This window comes from Talpa occidentalis, unplaced genomic scaffold, assembly GCF_014898055.3.
Source record: "Talpa occidentalis isolate TD23 unplaced genomic scaffold, MPIMG_talOcc4v2.1 talOcc4.12, whole genome shotgun sequence".
Classification (NCBI taxonomy): Eukaryota; Metazoa; Chordata; class Mammalia; order Eulipotyphla; family Talpidae; genus Talpa; species Talpa occidentalis.
This window is the reverse complement of record NW_023601212.1, coordinates 56451571-56470805: the sequence shown is the minus strand read 5'-3', so window position 1 is coordinate 56470805 and position 19235 is coordinate 56451571. Positions and strand designations below refer to the sequence as shown.

General features: G+C 39.8%; 1 protein-coding gene across 3 annotated transcripts in view; it reads right to left on the bottom strand.

The window, feature by feature from the left end:
* Nucleotides 1–1102: 1102 nt before the first annotated feature.
* Nucleotides 1103–19235, bottom strand: part of LOC119241249 (quinone oxidoreductase-like protein 2) — a 31401-nt gene continuing 13268 nt past the window's right edge. For 2 of the 3 annotated variants that reach the window (XM_037506415.2, XM_037506417.2), the window contains 3 exons: nucleotides 18864–19092; nucleotides 4135–4182; nucleotides 1103–1386 (listed from right to left, as the gene is read on the bottom strand). In XM_037506415.2, the coding sequence (XP_037362312.1) occupies nucleotides 1363–1386; nucleotides 4135–4182; nucleotides 18864–19092 (301 nt within the window). In that variant the 3' untranslated portion in view covers nucleotides 1103–1362. The other variant, XM_037506416.2, reaches the window with a different exon arrangement.

Genomic DNA, 19235 nt, shown 5'->3' with positions numbered 1-19235 from the left:
CACCCCCACAGACTTCTTTCAGCCCCTTTTGCCAAGCATTCATTTGCTACAGGGTCCTAGAATATTCTCCCCTTCTTCCCTGCCTATGTAAATTCCTAAAATTAAATTTCAAGAAACCTCCCTCTTCAGTTAGAGATTCAAGGAACTTTCCTCAAAGAAACCATTATTGACCAACCTGAATTCAATACCCCCATTTTACTTTATACAGCACTGGTTTGGCATGGTTTTGTATATTAATTAATGACCATTTTACAAAAGATTTGTAAACTTTTGTTTACCATAATATTCCCTATGCTGTGCTGAGCTTAGCATATAGTGGCACATCAAACAATTATTTATTGTTCAATAAATTAACAAGTTTGTGGATAAGAAAATAGTCTTATATGATATAAATCCTACTCATGGAATACCTAAGCAGCTGGTTTTTTTTTTAAGAATGAGATAACTCGATGCTCAGTAACATGAATGCTGCCCATGACACACAGCACTGAATAAACACAGTACATCACAGAACAGTATGCACACCATAGTGTGCAGTCATTCTCAAAACTTATTTCTTTTTTTTAAACTGCGTATATATGTGTTTTCAAAGGTGTATAAGACTAACACCAATTACTTACAGTGGCTTCCCTGAAGAATAAGAATGACACAAGATAGAGAAAAACAGGTTCATAATCTCTACTCACAAACTTCTTGCTGGTTTGACTTTTAATGAACAGGTGGTATTGTTGTGACATCATTTTGAAAATAATGATGCAATTCACCAAAGTGCAATAAATGAACCATCTCAAAATACAACCAAAAAGGGGGAAAAACCACTTTGTTATGATTCTTCAACAATGAAAATGTTCCAGAAACCAGCATCTTTCTAATTCAGACCGTCTATCTAGCAAGAAGCTATGACAAAGAAGGGAAATGGAATAGACATGCCAGCATTTGTTGGTTTAATTAGGTCTTCCCCTCATGTGACTTTTGTAAAAAACATTTTAGTCATTTTTATAGCCATTAAATATTCATTTATACAATTTAGAAGAAATAAAAGTGTGAATTTTCTTAGCTAGATTTTTTTTTTTGTAAAGTAAAAGTGATAATGCAAATACACCTTTATTTTCCTTTAGTTGGCAAGTAGCAAATCTTTTGTTGTCTTTACCATAGCTCAGAGAGAAAAGATAGCTTTCTAAAGCCACACAGATTATAGTGGAAGGAACAGGGACAAATACACTGATGATATGTAGACAACATTATTCCACAGTGAAAAGCACAAAACCTTACTTTTGGCTGTTAAGTGTGTGCAGGTGGACAGACCCGCAGTTACTGAAAACGGAGAGGTAGGTGTGTGGGCGTGATTTTTCAGCAGCCAGCCTACTGGAAAAAGCTGGGAAAATTCTGTGAATATAGAATAAACGCTGTCACTTGGAACTGCATTGATTTCTTTTTTCAGACCAACTAATGGCTCAGATGGTAGAACAACCAAACGATGACTAAAATATGAGTCAAATGCTTTCAAATCAAAGCATTCCAATGAAGCAGGAACACAGGCGAGCAGAGAACAGGTCATTAGGGGTTCCAACCAATTCTCATTAAGCCTGAAGAAACTCACTCTCCTTAATGACTGCTTCTTTCCATCTAAGTCACTTTGGCATGGTGACCTGGCGACAATCTTTACCACTAGTGACACCTACTGATCAACTCCGCAGAGTGGAAAGGTTGTCCCAGTCCAGACTTGGCCTCCTTCCTTCCTGGATCTAGCCAGCAAATCTTCAATTATCCCAAAGGGTGTCAGAAATCCTAAGATGAGCCTCAAAGTTAGTGTCTTGTTGTTTTTGAAAGGCAACTTTCATTTACATACAAAAATAGCTCACACTTGGAAGAAGTCAGGTGGGGAGTGGGCAGGTGAGGAGAAGCATACTGGACACATAGGCCCCAGGAAGTTAAAAATGTGGCAACTGGGCAAAGCAGAGGCAGCGGCATGTGCTCTGGCCCTCAGGCAAATACCACATGGGCCCATCACATGTGGGTGGTTTTTCTGACATCTCTCCCCTCTCCCTTCCTTCTGCTAGTTTCTCAGTTTCAAATTCTTCCTGAAAATGTTCACTCCCTGTTTTACAATTCAATTCTTCCAGAAGCTTACTTGGTGAGGAGCCTCTGAGAAGACAGGTATGTTCAAAAGATCGGAGGTACCTAGCTAGAAAACAAAGCCTCTCACCACAGTTATTGGAATAGGACTGCAAGAATAAAATCTGATACCCTTTTCTCCTTTAGTTGAGTACTCAGATGTCTGTCTGTCTGTCAGATGTCTGTCTGTTTCATCCCCACCCAACCCTCCTCCTTGTTAGTTTCCGGCAGCATGTACAGGAGACCTCCCCCCACAGACCAGGGCTCACACGGAGCCTGGAGCTCTCACAGTAGGCATTTGACTAATACTCTGTTCTCGTCTCTGAAGGGATTCACTAAGATGTGAGGATAATAGATTCTTATTTTTTAAAACATTTTTGTGATAAAATATACATAACATAAAATTGACCATTTCAACCATTTTTAAGGGTCCAGTTCAGTGGCATTTAAGTATATTCATATTGTTTTGCAAATATAATTACCCTCTATCACTACAACTTTTCACCTTCCAAAACTAAAACTCTGAACCATTAAATAATAACTCCCCATTTTTGCCTTCCCTGGCCCCCAGCAGCCACCATCTTAGGCTCTGTGAATTTAACTTCTCCAGGAATCTCATATAAGTGGAATCATACAATATTTGTCCTGTCATGTTCGACTTGTTTCATTCAGCATAATGTCGTCAAGTGCCATCCATGCTGTTGCATATGTCAAATTGCCATTTCTTCTGAAGGCTGAACAGTATTCCACTGTATATGTACACCATATTTTATCTGTGCATCAATCTACGGATATCTGAATTCCTTCCAGGGTAACATATTCTTTACTGACTCTCACAATTTAATACTTGCAGATAATTCAATTTCAATTCGATTTATTGATTATTTACCAAGGGTAAGTCACTTTGTTAGGCATAATGGGCAGTACAAAGATGAATCAGGCATGGTACCCACTCTCAAGGGGATAAAAAGAGGAGAGAAAGAAGAGAACATAACTAGTGTTTGTTAATTGTTTAGCATGTGCCAGGTGCTTTGCCCAAGGACAACCTTTATGGTAAGAAGACAGCTGAGACATCTTAAATAACCATCTCCAAGTAGTGAGACTGGGATTCAAACCCCTATCTTGGATTCTAAACCCTTTATTGATGCCACCAGACATGCTGCTCCCTATGATGCAAGGCAGACTATGACGTAGCCTTGGGAGGAAGCTATAGGAAGGAAGAGGGGGAGAGTAGAGATGACCCTCCTCCTTCAAGGAAAGGCTTGTGGCAGAGGTATATCTTGGAGGTCAGGAAGGCTTATGTTTGGCAAAGATAAGGGAGTAGAGAAAACAGCCTGAGCAGAGCAAGGAGAGGAGGTGGAGGAGACAGGAAACCTAAGAGTACACTTGGGTACAGGTGGCACTGTGGAACACAAGGCTGGGAAGCAGATGGGGGTAAAATCAAGGTCATAACAAAAAGCTAGTTCAAGGAGTCTATACTCCAACAGGCAACGGAGATCTGTAGCAGGTTTTTTGAAATGAGACATAGCTATAATTGTGCTTTGGGAAGGTCACCATGGCAATAATGTAAAATAAGAATGGAGGGGGTAGGGATAATTGAAAGGTAGGAAAGCCAGTCAGGACGTCATTGGAAATAGTAGATGAGACATAATTAGTCAGGATGGGAAAATGATATGGAATGAGAATTAGCTTTTGGTGAGGATAATAGAATTTGGTGATTAATGTATTATGAACTGCATGATAATAGAGCCTAGTTGGCCAAGGCTGTTTTCCTAGTGTGATTATTAATAGCACCTTTTCATTCTCAAACAGGTCCAAGTTTGGACAAGAAATTATGAGCAAAAAGAAAAGAGAATCAAAAGATGACAATAACAGATTTTGAATGTGGATTAATAAAGGAAGGTAGTAACACCTTAAAAACAGAGGAGGGAAGTCAGATTTCTTGAAAAGATGAAAATCTTAATTTGGACATGCTGAGTTTTCCATGGAGGTGAGGACTTATTTAAGAGAGATAAGCACCTTGCCCGTGGATTTGCGCTGTATCACGTGAAAGAAAGCCTCATTGACCTAAAAAAAAATCCAAAATTTGTGGTCAGACTTGCATACATGCATATTTCAACAAATATCTATTGCTGGTTCAATTCTTAAAATAGCTAAAGGACTGTAATATGTCTCCCATGAGCAATATATAGTTCACTGTGCAGTGCCAACTAACTAACTAACCACCAAAAGAATGAAAGAAAAACAGATATCCCAACCTCAGATTTTTTTCTCTCTAAAAAAAGGTTTTTTGATATTTTCAGATAAATTATAGCAGTAAAATGTCCTCAGGCCTGTTCATAATCTATTGTAATATTTCTGTGTCCTAACATTTTTAATTTTTATATATTTATATAGACATTTTTTACATCACTGTTCATTTTTGTACAATGTTTGCTTTCTCCTCTCAGGTATAGTTCCCATAGAATCCTACCACCATTCACCCGTGCACCATCACCACAGTCCCCTGTGCTTTTCCCTCCCCTGTTCTGATTCCTTCCCTTCCCCCTCCCCCACAAAATGCCCCTGATTTATAGCTGCCTGTTAATTTTGGCTTTTATTTATGTATTGTTATTTTTCCACTGATCCCTTATTTGTTCCCCTATATTCCTCCTATATGTGAAACCACCCGATATTTTTCTTTTTCCTTCTGACTTGTGCCCTAATTTTTTGAAAGCGTTGAGCCACTGCCAGAAGAGTTAATATCACAATTTTTACAATGTTTATCTTTTTATTAAAATTGTCCTGTTTCTAATCATGATTAAAACTATAATCCAGTTCAAATCCTTTTTTTAGAAATTCAAGGTTAGAGAGCATAAATTAAAAAGTACAGAGTAATCAAGACAATGTGATATTCGTGAAAGAACAAATTGATAAAAAGAATCAGAGAGCCTAAAAATACAAAAACAGAGTCAACTGATTTGACAAAGTAGTAAAGACAATTCAATGGAGAAATGAGTCTTTTCAAGAAATGGTGCTTGAACAAATGGACAACCACATGCAAAAAGTAAATCAAAACACCGTCATTACATCTTACACAAAAACTAATTCAAAATGGATATGGGAAGAACTTTTACCTAAAATAGACAAGGAATTCTAAAAATTCAACAATAAGAAAACAACCTAATTAAAAAACAGCTAAAAATCCGATAGACATTTCACAACAGAAGATTTATAGATATCAAATAAGCACATGAAATGATGTTCAACATCTTATGTCATTAGAGATTTGCAAATTAAAACGGTAATATAGGGCCTCCCTGGTGGCGCAGCGGTTGAGTGCTGGGTTGCGAAGCTGCCCGCGACCTCTGCGGCGCGGGTTGGATCCCCGGCTGCTCCCTGGCCACGGGAGGAGGGTCCCACATGGCGCGCAGACCTCTCCTGCCGCCCGCTGCTCCCCTCAGCAGTGTACTTCGGTCCTTCTGCCTGCTCTGCTCCCCGCTCTGGCTCTGGTGAATTCTCTCACCCTCCCGTGCTTCTGACTGTGCCCAGTGCATGTATAAACAAAAACAAACAAACAAACAAATAAATAAATAAAGCATGCCTCTATAAAAAACAAAAACAAAAAAAAAACGGTAATATATTACTATACACCTATTATGATGCCTAAAATCCTAAAACTGATACCACCACCAGAATGTGGAGCAACATTATTCTCATTCCTTGCTGGATGAAATAAAAAAGGTACACTCGCCCCCCCACCCCGACTCCAGTGGTGCAGTGGGTTGAGCACAGTCCTGTGAAGCTGTCCGCAATCTCTGCAGCGCAGGTTCGATTCCCTGCTGGCCAGGGAGATACCAACAAGGCACGGCAGAGCTCTCCTGTCACACCTGCTGCTCCCCTCAGCAGCGTCTTCCGTCATTCTGCCTGTTCTGCTCCCCACTCTATCTCTGGTGAATTCTCTCTCCTTCCCGAGCCTCTGACCTGTACCCCAGTTCTTGTATAAATAAATAAAATCTTTTTAAAAAATTTTAAAAATTGGGCCTCCCCTGGTGGCACAGCGGTTGAGCGCTGGGCTGCAAGGCTGCCCGCAGGCTCTGCAGCACCAGTTCATTCCCCACAAAAAAAATAAAATAAAAAATTATTTAAAAAGGTACAATCACTTTGGCAGACAGTCTGGCAGTTTCTTACGAAACTAAAGATAGACTTGCCCCATGATCCAGCAGTCATGTTCCTAGATATTTGCCTAAATGAGATGAAAACTCACATCTATGTACCAATACTTAAAATGTGCGAGCAATCAAACTCTCCCTGAACAGATGAATGGGTAAACTGTAGTTCATCCAGATAATGTAATATTATTCACTGATAAGGAAATGAGTGGTCAAGTCACAAAAAGACATGGAGGAAACAAATTGCTAAGTGAAAGAAGCCAGTCTGAAAAGGCTACACACTGGAAAAGGCAAAACCCTACAGATAATAAAAAGATCAGTGGCTCCCAGGGGCTGGGGTAGGAGAAGGGTAGGGTAAATATATGGAACCCAAGGAATATTTTAGAGCATGAAGCTATACTGTATGATACCATAATGGTGGTTACATGACATTATTCCATTAGCAAAACCTATAGAGCTGGACAACACAAAGAATGAATCCTAATGTAAACTATGGACTTTAGTTAATAATAATGCATCAATATCAGTTTATCAACTGTAGCAAATGTAACACACTAATGCAAGATGTTAGTAAGAGTGGAAACTGGGGGACTCCCTGGTGGCACAAGGGATTAAGCACAGCACTATGAAGCTATCCGCAGCCTCTGCAACACAAGTTCGATCCCGGCCAGGGAGCTACCAACATCACATGGCAGAACTCTTTTGTTTTGCCCACTGCTCCCCTCAGTGGGTCTGCCTATTTCAGTCAGTCTGCCTGATCTGTTCCCCGCTCTGTCTCTGGTGAATCCTCTCCTCTCCCCAACACCTCTGCCCTATACCCTAGCTCTTGTATGCATAAATAAATAAATCTTAAAAAAAAAAAGAGTGGAAACTGGGAGGTGGGTGGGGAAGGGAATGATGAGAACTCTATACTTTCTGATGATTTTTTTCAGTAAACCCAAAACAAATTTAAAATAAAGTATATTAACTGTTTGATTACTTTAATTAATGATATAATATGTAGTTATAGTATATAATTAGTAAATTAATTATATTGTTTGAAATAAAATAAGCAATAACTGCAAAAAATTGAAATAAGAAAACAAGAATGGAAGAACATAAAAATAGTTATTATATTTGGACAATATAATAATCTATATTGAAAAACCAAAGTGACAGACAAAAAAGGTAAGCATAATTGTTAGATACGAGATTAGTTTACAAAAATTACTGACATTTCTTTATATCAGAAATAATCAACTAGGAAAAGAAATAAAATATATAAAACAGTAAAGTACTTACAAATAACATAACTAAGAATAATCCACAAGACTTTATGAGGAATAACTTTAAACTCTATTAAAATACATGAAAGATCAAAAAAAAAATGGCAGTATCTGTGTTCGCAAATGAGAGAACTCAATAATGGTCAAAGATCAACATGCCCCTAAAGTAACCTATAAAGTCAATGCAATTCCATTAAAAATATCAGTCAGATTATTTTTGAGGAACTCAACAAATTTGTGCTGAGATTTGGTCCAAGGGAGAAATGTTGACAAAGCTAAGACAAATTTGAAAAAGAATAAAATTAGAAGGATTATCCTTCCAGATATTAAAACACACCTGAAAGCTCTAAACATAAAAACAGTATGATACAATTTCAGGAATAGATATGTGAATCAAGGGAATAGAAGAGAAAGCAAAGAACTTGAAATATGATGAAGGTTTCCCACTCCACAAATGAATGGAGAAACAATAAACTATTTGGTCTGGGGAAACTAGCTCATTATAAGGAGAAAAATAAAAATCAGTTATGTAATTTGTGCCCAAAATAAAGAATAAAGTTAGTAGAAAAAACTTAGAGAAGAAAGTTATTATAACCCAGGGTTGACAAAGGACTCCTTAAATATGTTCTAGATATCATTAACCATAGGCAAAATATCAGTGTGTTTGATTGCATTAAATCTAGACAAAGGTGACAGATGCATGGCAAATTTGGAAGCACAGACTTTTGCAAAATCTCAAAATAACCCTTAAAACCTTGGTACTGACAGGGTAGTTCAAGGACCACAGGTTCCTGCACCAAACCATCAACTGGGAACTTATTAACAATACTCAATCTTGAGTCCAATTCCACTTAATGAATCATAAACTGCATCTTAACAAGACCTCCAGGTGATTCATATGCACATTAAAACTTGAGGACTATGAATTACATGTAGAACCTCTGCAAATTGGTAAGAAAAATACCGGAAGCCCCACAGAGAACTGTACAAAGGGCTTAAATTGCAATTCAATGAATGGGAAAGCTTAAGGTTAGGAAATATATAAAGAGATGCTTAAATAAACTAAAAATCAGGAGGAATACAAATTAAAACAATCAGATTCCTCTTTAAGCCTATTAGTTTTAGAAATTAGGAAAGTGGTTAATGTTACATATCAACAGGGCAACAAATAATAATTCTTGCCCATTGCTCTTAGGGGCATATGCTGGTCAGGTCATTCAGTAGAGCATTTGGCAGTCAAATTAAGTGTACATACTTGCTGTGACCCAAGAATCCTACTCCTAGGAAAATACCCCCAAAGCAACACTGGCACAAGCCCCTACGGTTACCTACAGGGGATTAAGTGGACCTTGAAATTTATTACTAGGAAATTAGGGTAAGTGAAGATTGCTCAAGCTTTTGCAGTATTGACTATGGTGGCCATCACCTGCAGCCTTGAATGCAGGAGGTGCTTATGAGCGTGGGCTCAGGGTACGCATGCCTGATGGACACCTGGAGCATGGTGTGGGCATGCGTAAGTGAGCACACCCGAGCCGAGAGACGGGCTTTAAGGGCAGCATCACAGAGGATGGTGCAACAGAGGACTGTGTGGTGGAATGTGGTGGAGTATAGTATAGAGCCGTGGCTAACAGCTATGAGAGGAAAGGGCAGAGCGTATAGAGATTCGCAGGGCAGCCAAGATGCTGTCTCTCTGTTTCCCCTGCGTACTATTAGAAAGCTTGTGGGGATGATGCCAAGGCCTCCAAGATACTCTTGTAAGCTGCCTGAACTGACGACGAACCTACCCGGCCTGGCATGGTTGCAGAACAGGACTAGATCTACAAACTATTATGGATGGACACCATGAACTACTATGCAACAATGAATTGGACATAGGACCAGCAACACAGATGGCTCTTTATAAGACAGTGCTGGTGAAAAATTAAGAAACAGAATAAGGTCTACAGCACAACACCATTTACCTTGAAAATAAATTAGCACACAAAATAATTCTGTGTATTTTACAAGGAAATAAAAATCAACAGATATGCGTCACACATATTATAGAGACAGACTCTGAGGGAATAGCAGGAAAAGAGGATCAAGGGAATAAAGTAAGTACAATAGCCATAAATATACAGACACAAAATGAAAGAAGGGCTTCGCATGATCCGACAATAAAAGTGTTTGGCAAATAGGATTAGAATTAACTAACACTCTTCACTTGAAATTCTCACCCAAAACACTAAGAATAATAAAGAAAAACAGGCAGAAAAACAAATAAATTGTGGCAATCTCTCTGCAGCTTGACATCCTGGTTTCAAAGACAACTACCTTTTGGGACTTTGTGCCTTGCTGAGACCAATCTAAGTAAATTTGGATTCACTCACAGGAGGTGGAAGAGGTCTAAGACAGATATTTGAAACACTCATCCCCAACCTGTCAATCACTGAAAGCTATCCAGGTGATTCACAGCTGCTTCACTTTCCCTGTCAGCTACAAGTTGCTTGTTGCCAGACATCTGTCATAGCCCAGCAACAGAAAGTACTTGGGAAAACAAGCATAATTTGAGACAATGGTACCCTCCTCACCTGGCATCTTAGAGAAATGAGGACTTTCCTGCAAATACATGTTAACATGAAAAAGAAGTCCCTTCAAATGCTAAAGCTTATTTTGAAATTTTGCATATAAATCTTTATGAAATGTAGTACCTATTTACCTGATGTCTTTATAAGATAATATTGCAGGGAAAGCATGACCTTTGTGTACCATGACTTGGGAATCTCAATTTTGTACACTCACAATGTCACGTTTAGTTTTTCAGATGTTCCCTTACTTCTATGTTCAGCTTCTACTTCAGTGGCCACTTCTAAAAATAACCCAATTCTATCCCTTTCTGCCTGTGGTTTCTACCTGGATTGTGAAAGCCAACAACCAGAGGTGTTAAGAGTTGGGTGTTCCTTTAATAAGAGAGACAAGTAAAGTGCATGGCTTCAGACTGCAGTGTTTTGATAGCTTAGTTGGATGCACAGGAACACTGGCCTCTGCAATCTACCAGCTGTATTGCAGAGCAGGAGGCTGCTGTATACCCATGCCTAGATAAGATAAACAGGCTGCTCCCAGATCCCAGTTCTCTGCCTCACAGAGAATGAAGCCATAATTAAATTTGTCTCTAGAAATATGCAACCTGGAATTTGGGGGCAGAGTGAAGCTACTGCTTTTGTTTTAGGTTCTGCTGTTGGAATTTTTAATTAGCCCATCAAACAGGAATAATCAGAGTAACCTATCGTTGCCTAAATATATTATGCTGACTCATGCTTCCTATTAGACATCAGCTCTTTCTTTTCTCTAGCAGAGCCTTGTCCTGAGATCTTCCCAATTCAAAAATAATTCCTCAAGTCTTTTATTTTTCTTGACTGGCATTCAAAATGCACTCAGTAAAAGCTTGATGAATAAAATAAACTCATGAATGAATGGATATATCTGGAACTAAAAGGAATTGTTTCTAAAAGATAAAAGCATTTAGTTAGTGACACATTTGTCCTAGGTGAATTACATTCATCATTATGACTGCTCTCATACAAGTTGATCCGCATCCTTTTTTTTATTTATTTTTAAAGATTTATTTATTTATTTATACAAGCACTGGGTACAGTCAGAAGCGCGGGAGGGTGAGAGAATTCACTAAAGTCAGAGCGGACAGCAGAGCAGGCAGACTGACGAAATACACTGCTGAGGAGAGCAGCAGGTGAAGCAGGAGAGGTCTGTGCGCCATGTGGGACCCTTGCCCAGTGGCCGGGGATCGAACCAGCGCTGCGGAGGCTGTGGGCAGCTTCACAACCCAGCGCTCAACCGCTGATCCACATCTTTTTTAAAAGGCAGTCAATGCATTTCACCAAAAAGGAGGCACAGATGTCAAAGGAGCATAAGATACTTAAGACCCTTGTTCACGAAAGAAATGCAAGTTAAACCTTGCAATCAACCACCACTGCACACCTTTGGAATGGCTCAAATTAGAGAAACCAACTGATAATACTAAGTTCTGGCAGAAGTAGGACAACTAGCACTCTTATACATTTTTGGTGGGGATGCAAAATAATACAAACACTTTGATAAACAGTTTGATAGTTTATCAAAATTTAATCATAGCAGCAAATTGGTTTAAATAAAATCCTGAAACTTTCAGACAGTGCAAGCTGGAGCAATGGTTTCTAATGCAGAATATATCAACAGAAAAGAAAAGAAAGAAATTCATGTGCTGTAGTCTTCAATAGGAATACAGTCAGAGTAGTCTTTTCTGCAAAAATCATGAACTGTGGAGACTGCAACAGAACTATTTCTCAATAACTGAGGCATATAGAGAGAGCTGCTGACAGAGCAAACTTGCCTCTTCTGAAGAGCATCAACAAGGGTTTTTTGTAAGATTTTGCAGTGATATATTTTAAATTGACATTTTTCTCTAATGATGTTATCCAGGAATCATTGGAGACTGGGGGGAGGGTTATGAATCCTGCTCTGTAAATAAAGTCAATTAAATGACTGTAAATTAAGATTTAAAAAAAGTTAAACATACACTTAGTACATGACCCAGAAATCCCAGGCCCTCTTAAACAATAATAACATGTCTATACAAAAATTACAAGTGAATATTTATGGGTTTATTCTTAATCACTGAAAACTGAAAATTATCAAACATCTCTTAATTAGTGAACAACAAAATAAACTGTGGTAACTCCAAACAATGAAATATTATTCAGCGATGAAAAAGAACAAATGACTGAATATATAAAAGCATAGATGAACTGCAAAAGCATTATGCAAAGTTTAAGAAGCCAGATACATAAGGATATGTACTGTATGATTAGATTTCATGATATTGTAGAAAAGGCAAAATTATAGGGAGAGAAAACATATCAGTAGTTGCCAAGGGTTGTGGAATAGAAGAAGGGGATTGATTATAAAGGGCCCCAGTGAACTTTTAGAAAGGATGAAAATGGGGCCTCCCCGGTGGTGCAGCGGTTGAGCACTGGGTTGCGAAGCTGCCCGCAGCCTCTGCAGCGCTGGTTCGATCCCTGGCTGCTCCCCAGCCACCTCCACCGGAAGAGGGTCCCACATGGCGGGCAGACCTCTCCTGCCGCCCGCTGCTCCCCTCAGCAGTGTACTTTGGTCCTTCTGCCTGCTCTGCTCCCTGCTCTGGCTCTGGTGAATTCTCTCACCCTCCCGCGCTTCTGACTGTACCCAGTGCTTGTATGAATAAATAAATAAATCTTTAAAAAAAAAGAAAAGAAAAAAAAGAAAGGATGAAAATGTTCTATATTTTGATTGTAGTGATATAGTCATATGACTAAAAATGTCAAAACTCAGAATGAATTTTACTGTTTGCAAATCATGCCTCAATAAACCTGACTTCAAGAAAAAGAAGTCAAGCCATGTATTATAAGACATAAAATAAATGAATTTCAAAATTAAGTGTCAGACAGGGTTACTTAGAAAACAGAACCAAACCAAGCCAAAATATATGCCCCACTGTTTTACTGAAATCACATGGAGGTAAGGGTGAGGGGAAAAGTGAAATAAGTCAGGGACGGAGGGAGAGGAACCACAAGTTTTGGTTGTAGGTGCAGCAAAACAGTTGTGGGTGTCAAAACAGTCCAGTGAGAGAAGGAAAAGGATTGAATGACTTATCTCCTGCCAAAGCTTGGCCCCTGAGACGAATCCACCAATCCTTCTGGATTGTATTACCCAGACCCCCAAATAGAGTTTCTGGGGAAGCCAGAGCTTCAGTGGGCTTTTCAGAACAGATGTCTGTACCAGAGCTGCAGCAGATCCCGCTCTGATGAGCAAAATGGAGGCCTTGACCCCTGGCAAAGCAAAAGGCCACCAACAATGCTAGGCAATGGGTGGGCTCTGGGCTGCAGGACCGCAGGGATGGACAGTGTGACCCAGCAGCAAAGACCAATGATAAGTGGGCTGGCAGATATGGGCAGGGCCATAAGCCAGATGTGAAAAATGGCTTAAACTTAATGTACTATGTAAACAAAAGGAGTAATTTTTATGAATTTTTTTAAAGGTTTATATCCATGGATATATTCAGAAAACTTCAAGCAAACAATTTCTATCCACTGATTGTGGCTTTGCCACAATGAGCTTCATTCCCACTCCAGGTGGAGGCAGAGGCGCCTATCTAGTGCATGGCCAAGCTCATCTCATTCTCATGGCAGAGGGGAAAAAAGAAAGAGCTGTTGGAAACATACAGTATGTCAAATGAACATCTGAAATACAGCACTTCTCCTTGGAGGAAGGTGTTCTCTTATAATAGAGGAAATCAATGGGAAAATTAATGCAATTGATAGTGCTCAGAAACTGTTTCTTATTAATAATAATCTGGAACCTAACTTGGTTCATGTTTCTGTCCACTTGCTCCTTATTCATTGGGGTTTTGAATTACAAATAGTATGGCAACGGTACTCTATATACTGAAAATAAAGGCTTATAGGTTAAGTAATTTAAAAGTAACAATTTCTATCATGAACTCTGTTTCTGTAATGATTTCACTTGACCTTTATAAACTGAACAAGTTCAGATCTGTGAGATGTAAGTACTATGTCAGGTCTGCATAGGCTTGGGCAGCTCTGTACAGAAAAGAGATGTGGCACTTCTAAACAATGCCAGCCTCTGAACAAGCCATGGAGCTAATTCATGATCCACCCATCATGGCTCAGACATAATCAACAACAAATTCAAAATCTCAGGATTGTCTCTCTAACCCCACCCTATATGTCAATGCAAAAGTGTTACAGGCCAAGGGATCTGAAAGGCTCAGCTCCATATTTTACAATGGCTATATATTTTGCTTTAAAAATAAACTGTTCACTATATGCCTTGACATGTAGTATTTTATTTAATCCTCATCTGCATGCTGGGATATAGGGTGTATTACTGTCTCAACACAGACAAGGAAATTACAGCACTAAGATATAACTAATTTGCCCAGAGGCAGAGAAGTGGTAAGGCCAGGACCTCTGGTGGTCTCACCTTAGAGCCCCATCTCTCAGTCATTCAGCAGATATGTGTGTGCCGACCAGAATCTAGAGTCACAGAGATACATACAGCACTGGCCCCTCCCCATACAGAACTCATGGTCTAAGGAATTACAGGCATCACCAAGTCATTTCAAGTAAATGAAGGAGAAGCACAGAATGCCATGGAAGTTCATAACCTGTATCTGTTAAAAAGGCTTCATCAAAGGTCCTCCCTGGTGTCACAGGGCTTAAAATCTTAGCACTCTCAAGCTATCACCAGCCAATGTGGCCTGAGTTCAATCCCCAGCCAGGGAGGTGACCCACGTGGCACAGCAGACCTCTCTTATCTTACCTGCTCTCCCCTCAGCAGTGTATTTCAATAGATCAGCCTGTTCTGCTCCCCACTCTGTCTCTGGTGAATCCTCTTACTGCCTGCAACTCTGGCCTACACCCCAGTTCTTGTATGCATAAATTAAAAAAAAAAAAGGCTTCATGGGCCTCCCTGGTGGCGCAAGGTGTTAAGACGCAAACTATGAAGCTGTCCACAGCCACTGCTGCGTGAGTTTGATCCCCGCCCAGTGAGCTACACACGTGGCACAACAGACCTCTCCTGACTGGCCCGCAGCTCCCCTCAGCAGTGTACTTTGGTCAGTCTGCCTGTTCTGTTCCCCACTCTGTCTCTGGTGAATCCTCTTACCCCTCCAACACCTCTGGTCTGTACCCCAGTTCTTGGATGTATAAATAAATATTTTTTTTAGAAAAAGGCTTCATCAAGAGATGAAAACAACCTAACTGACATTGACAGATGACTGGATAAAGAAGATGTGGCATATATACGCACTGGAATACTACTCAGCTATAGAAAGATGAAATCTTGCCATTTGCAACAATAGGGATTGACCTAGAGGGTATAATACTGAAATAAGTCAGATGGGGAAAGACAAATACCATGTGATTTGTAACAGGGTGGTCCCCAGGAAAAAGGGAGGTTCCAGGTTCCCTGCCCCACCCAAGGAAGGGTGGAGCTAAGCAGGGAGGAGGAGAAGCTGGAGAAGGAGGGAGGAAGGATGGAGAGCCAGAAGGAGACCTGGAGGAGGCAATTGGAGCAGAGAGACATGTGAAGAAACTGAGCTTGCTTTTTGGTCCTAGACTGGTGGAAACAGATGTGGGTGAGAGACCCATGGGGAGGTAATGATGGCAGTTCTGATTTTGATTTTGATTTTGATTTTGCTCTTTTCCCCCCAGACTTGTCTGGCTGTTTCTATATCCTTTTCCATGTGTCCCGGCTAGAATATGCCTTAGACTTGTGGCAGGCTTTGGGCCTCAGAGGCCCTGCTTTCGGCTAACCCTCTGTGGCTGGACATTTATCAACAAGGGGATAGGTAACTTTGGGTGCCTGATTTGGAACCTATATTGTTTGTCTTTTTTGTTATTGTTGCACACTAACTGTATTAAAGTTCCTTTCCATTAATGGTCTTGTGCACTAGAGTATGTTTTGTCTTGATATGGCAGATGGCAGAACCTATTTAAAGCAGACAGGTTTAAGGGTTCTGTGGTGCCTCTCTCCCTGTCCTGTAATAATTTCACAAACAAACAGATGAACTAAATAAAACAAAAATAAACTTTTAGATTATTAGACCAAGTAAGTGGTGGTCAGAAGGGAAGGGGTAAAAGGAGGTGGGTCAATCTTGTACAAGGAGTCATTGTATGGTATAGGATAGAATTGAACTTTTAGTGGTGAACTTAATGATGTATGTAGAGACATGATTTATAATGATGCACAGCCAAAACTTGCATAATGTTATAATGCAAGTTTACTTCAATTAAAAAACATTTAAAAAATGTTTAAGTATAATAAAGTGAAAAAATATGGTACAAAGTATGTGGTCATATTACCAATTTTTCTGAAGGCCAAATCTTTAGGTCCACATATTCAAGAGAAAATATAAGCTAGGAAGCAATAGTATCTCTGGAAACTTACACACACACACACACACAAACACACGCACACACACAGTGGCCACTTTCCAAGAAGGTTGTGATAAATATATTAATTAATTTACATATTAATTTACATGATGACCCAGGATTTAATGTTAATTGAAATGAATTAGATATTCAGTTAATCATCTCCACTTTAACAGAACAAATTATAAATTCTGGTACACTCAGGAAAATTCAAGATTCCTGGTTGAACTGTAAGATAGTTCTTTTATATAGAAAAATTCTCCAATAGAGGGATAAACTTCATCCTCTAGAATAAGGGGCCAAAGAAGGAACTTCCTGGCTTATTTGCAGAGAGTTTGACAGCCACTAGGCATCCAGATTCTGTAGTCAGACCAGCCTGGACTAGATTCCAACTCTGTCACTTACTATATATTATTAGGCAGTTTGCTAGCCTCTACAAGTATTGATTTCTTCAGCTGTAAAAATGTGATAAAAATGGTTCCTATCTCAAAGGGTTGCCGTGAAGATTAAAATGAGAAAATGCACATCAAATGCTTCCACGGTTCTTAACCCATAGCAAATAACTAATGTATGGGAACTACCATAATTATTATTATCATTATTCCTCTAAATAGTCTGCATATTGAAAGACACAGAAAGAGAAGAAACAGTCAACAAATGGTAGGTGAATTCAATGGCTGAAATTGTTAGGGAGTATGGCCACAGAGAGCCCGCAGGTAACAGGGAGAGCAACAGAGTGGAAAGAATTAGATAAGTCCTGTGGGCAGAGCCCTGATTGGAAAAGAGAAGGGAATGGAAGCTGACAGGAGAATAGCAATTAGACAGTTAATTTGTGTTTAAGAGGAGAAAGAACTTCAATGTGAGTAATTAAAACAGTATTCCACCTCTGGCTTTCTCTCATGCCTGAGCAACACCCAGAACACTTCAATGGAGAGCAGAGACAGGTCAAACAAGCGTGCTTTTCTATTCCTGTTCTGCCTGATCATCCTTATCCTATCTCAACAGGTACACATGAGCATGAAGTAAAGCTAACCTCTGTTTACAACGCCACACGATCAAAGCCACAGATGGAAGGGGACCCAGTAATTCTGTAAACTGGTAGTTCTCAAGTTCTTAAGCCACACAATCTTCACTTAAAAATATGAAAAGTAAGAAACATACAGCTACTCAGGCCCCAGCAGAGCTGGGGTTCCAGAATCCAGACAGCTCAGGACTACACCTGCTCACCCCCAGATCCCAAGTCACACCTGCCCACCCACCTACTGTGGCTCCTGAAACATAAACTGAAAGTCATTGATGCTGTCCTATCCCTCAATTTTATTGATGTGGACACATAAGGACAGAAAGGTGAAGAACTTCCACAAAGTTACAACTGGGGGGGACAGGGAAGAAGTGGGCAAAGCTAGAGCTAATATTGAACCAGTTTTTAATGGCCAGCCAGGTTTTCCTTTTACCATCAATGCTACCTTCTTGATTTACATGCCAAAAAGATAAGGAAGAAAGGAAACCATATTTGAAAAGAATGTGCTTCCTCATAGGAGAAAAAACATAAAAGTGTAAGGCTGGTGAGCAATGCGGTCTGGCAATGACAGCTTGGGCTCCACTAATCTGCATTTGAACAAAACATCTTCTTCAATGGCTGACTACAGCTACCAAAACAGTTTTTTGAACATTAAAATAAATTAAGCCAAAAAAAAAAAAGAAAAAAGACTTCACAGTTCATGCCTAACAGATTCGCATTTACAACTATATCACATATGCATGCACACAATTACACTTTAGAGGAAGTTTAAGCCACATTAGTGGGCCTGTGAGGGAGTGAAAAAAAAGGAGTGACTAGCCAACATAATTAACTGCAGTGACTAATGGATGAATTATAGTCCTACGATGCCAGGCATGATTTAGTGTTTTGATCACAGAACCCCAGCCTAGATCATCTGGTTGTACTTTAAAGCGTCTGTATTCTAAAATCAAAGGTCACGTTAAATGCTTCCTTCTTGAGCTCGTATGTTGTGGAGTTCAGAGTTCATATCAACACATGTAAATTATTCTCTAGAGTACTGTGACTTTCCTCTGTTTGAGGCACCAGTGATATAGACAAAGCCCTCAAAGTTCAGCTCCTTCACAGCCTCGGCATATGCTGTTTCCAGGGTGGCTTGCTAGGCCTGAGTCTACAGTCACACAACCCGAAGATAGAGGAATCCTGGCACCCTGCAGCCTGTGAGACCCCATGAGTCTGCACTGCATTTTTACATTTTTATTCCAGACAAAGAGAATGTATAGCACCCAGAGAAACTGTCTAGTGGCTTGAAGCAGTTTATTTCCTGGACTTATCCTTATCACATCCCTTAAGAGTAGCTCACCTCCTCCAGCTTAAAAACCGCTCCTATGTATGGCTGGATGCGCCCTTGCTGACAGTACTGAAGGGCTGATGACAGACTCCTGGAGAACACAGGAAAGTCCTCACGTTGGTATCGACCCCAGTACAGTCCCAGGGCAGAGACATTCTTCAGGAGGAGAAGGTTGGCTGGCAAAGATGCAATGGTTCCTCCAGCAAAACCCACCACCACAATCCGGCCTTCCCACGCCAAGCTGGAAGGAAAGAAGAGAAAGAAAAGACATTAAAAAACAAGTTACATTCACAACCATTAGGACTCATAAGGGAAAAAGAAGAAAATAACAAGTGTTGGCAAGGATATAGAGAAACTGGAACCTTCATCCATTGTTGGTGGGAA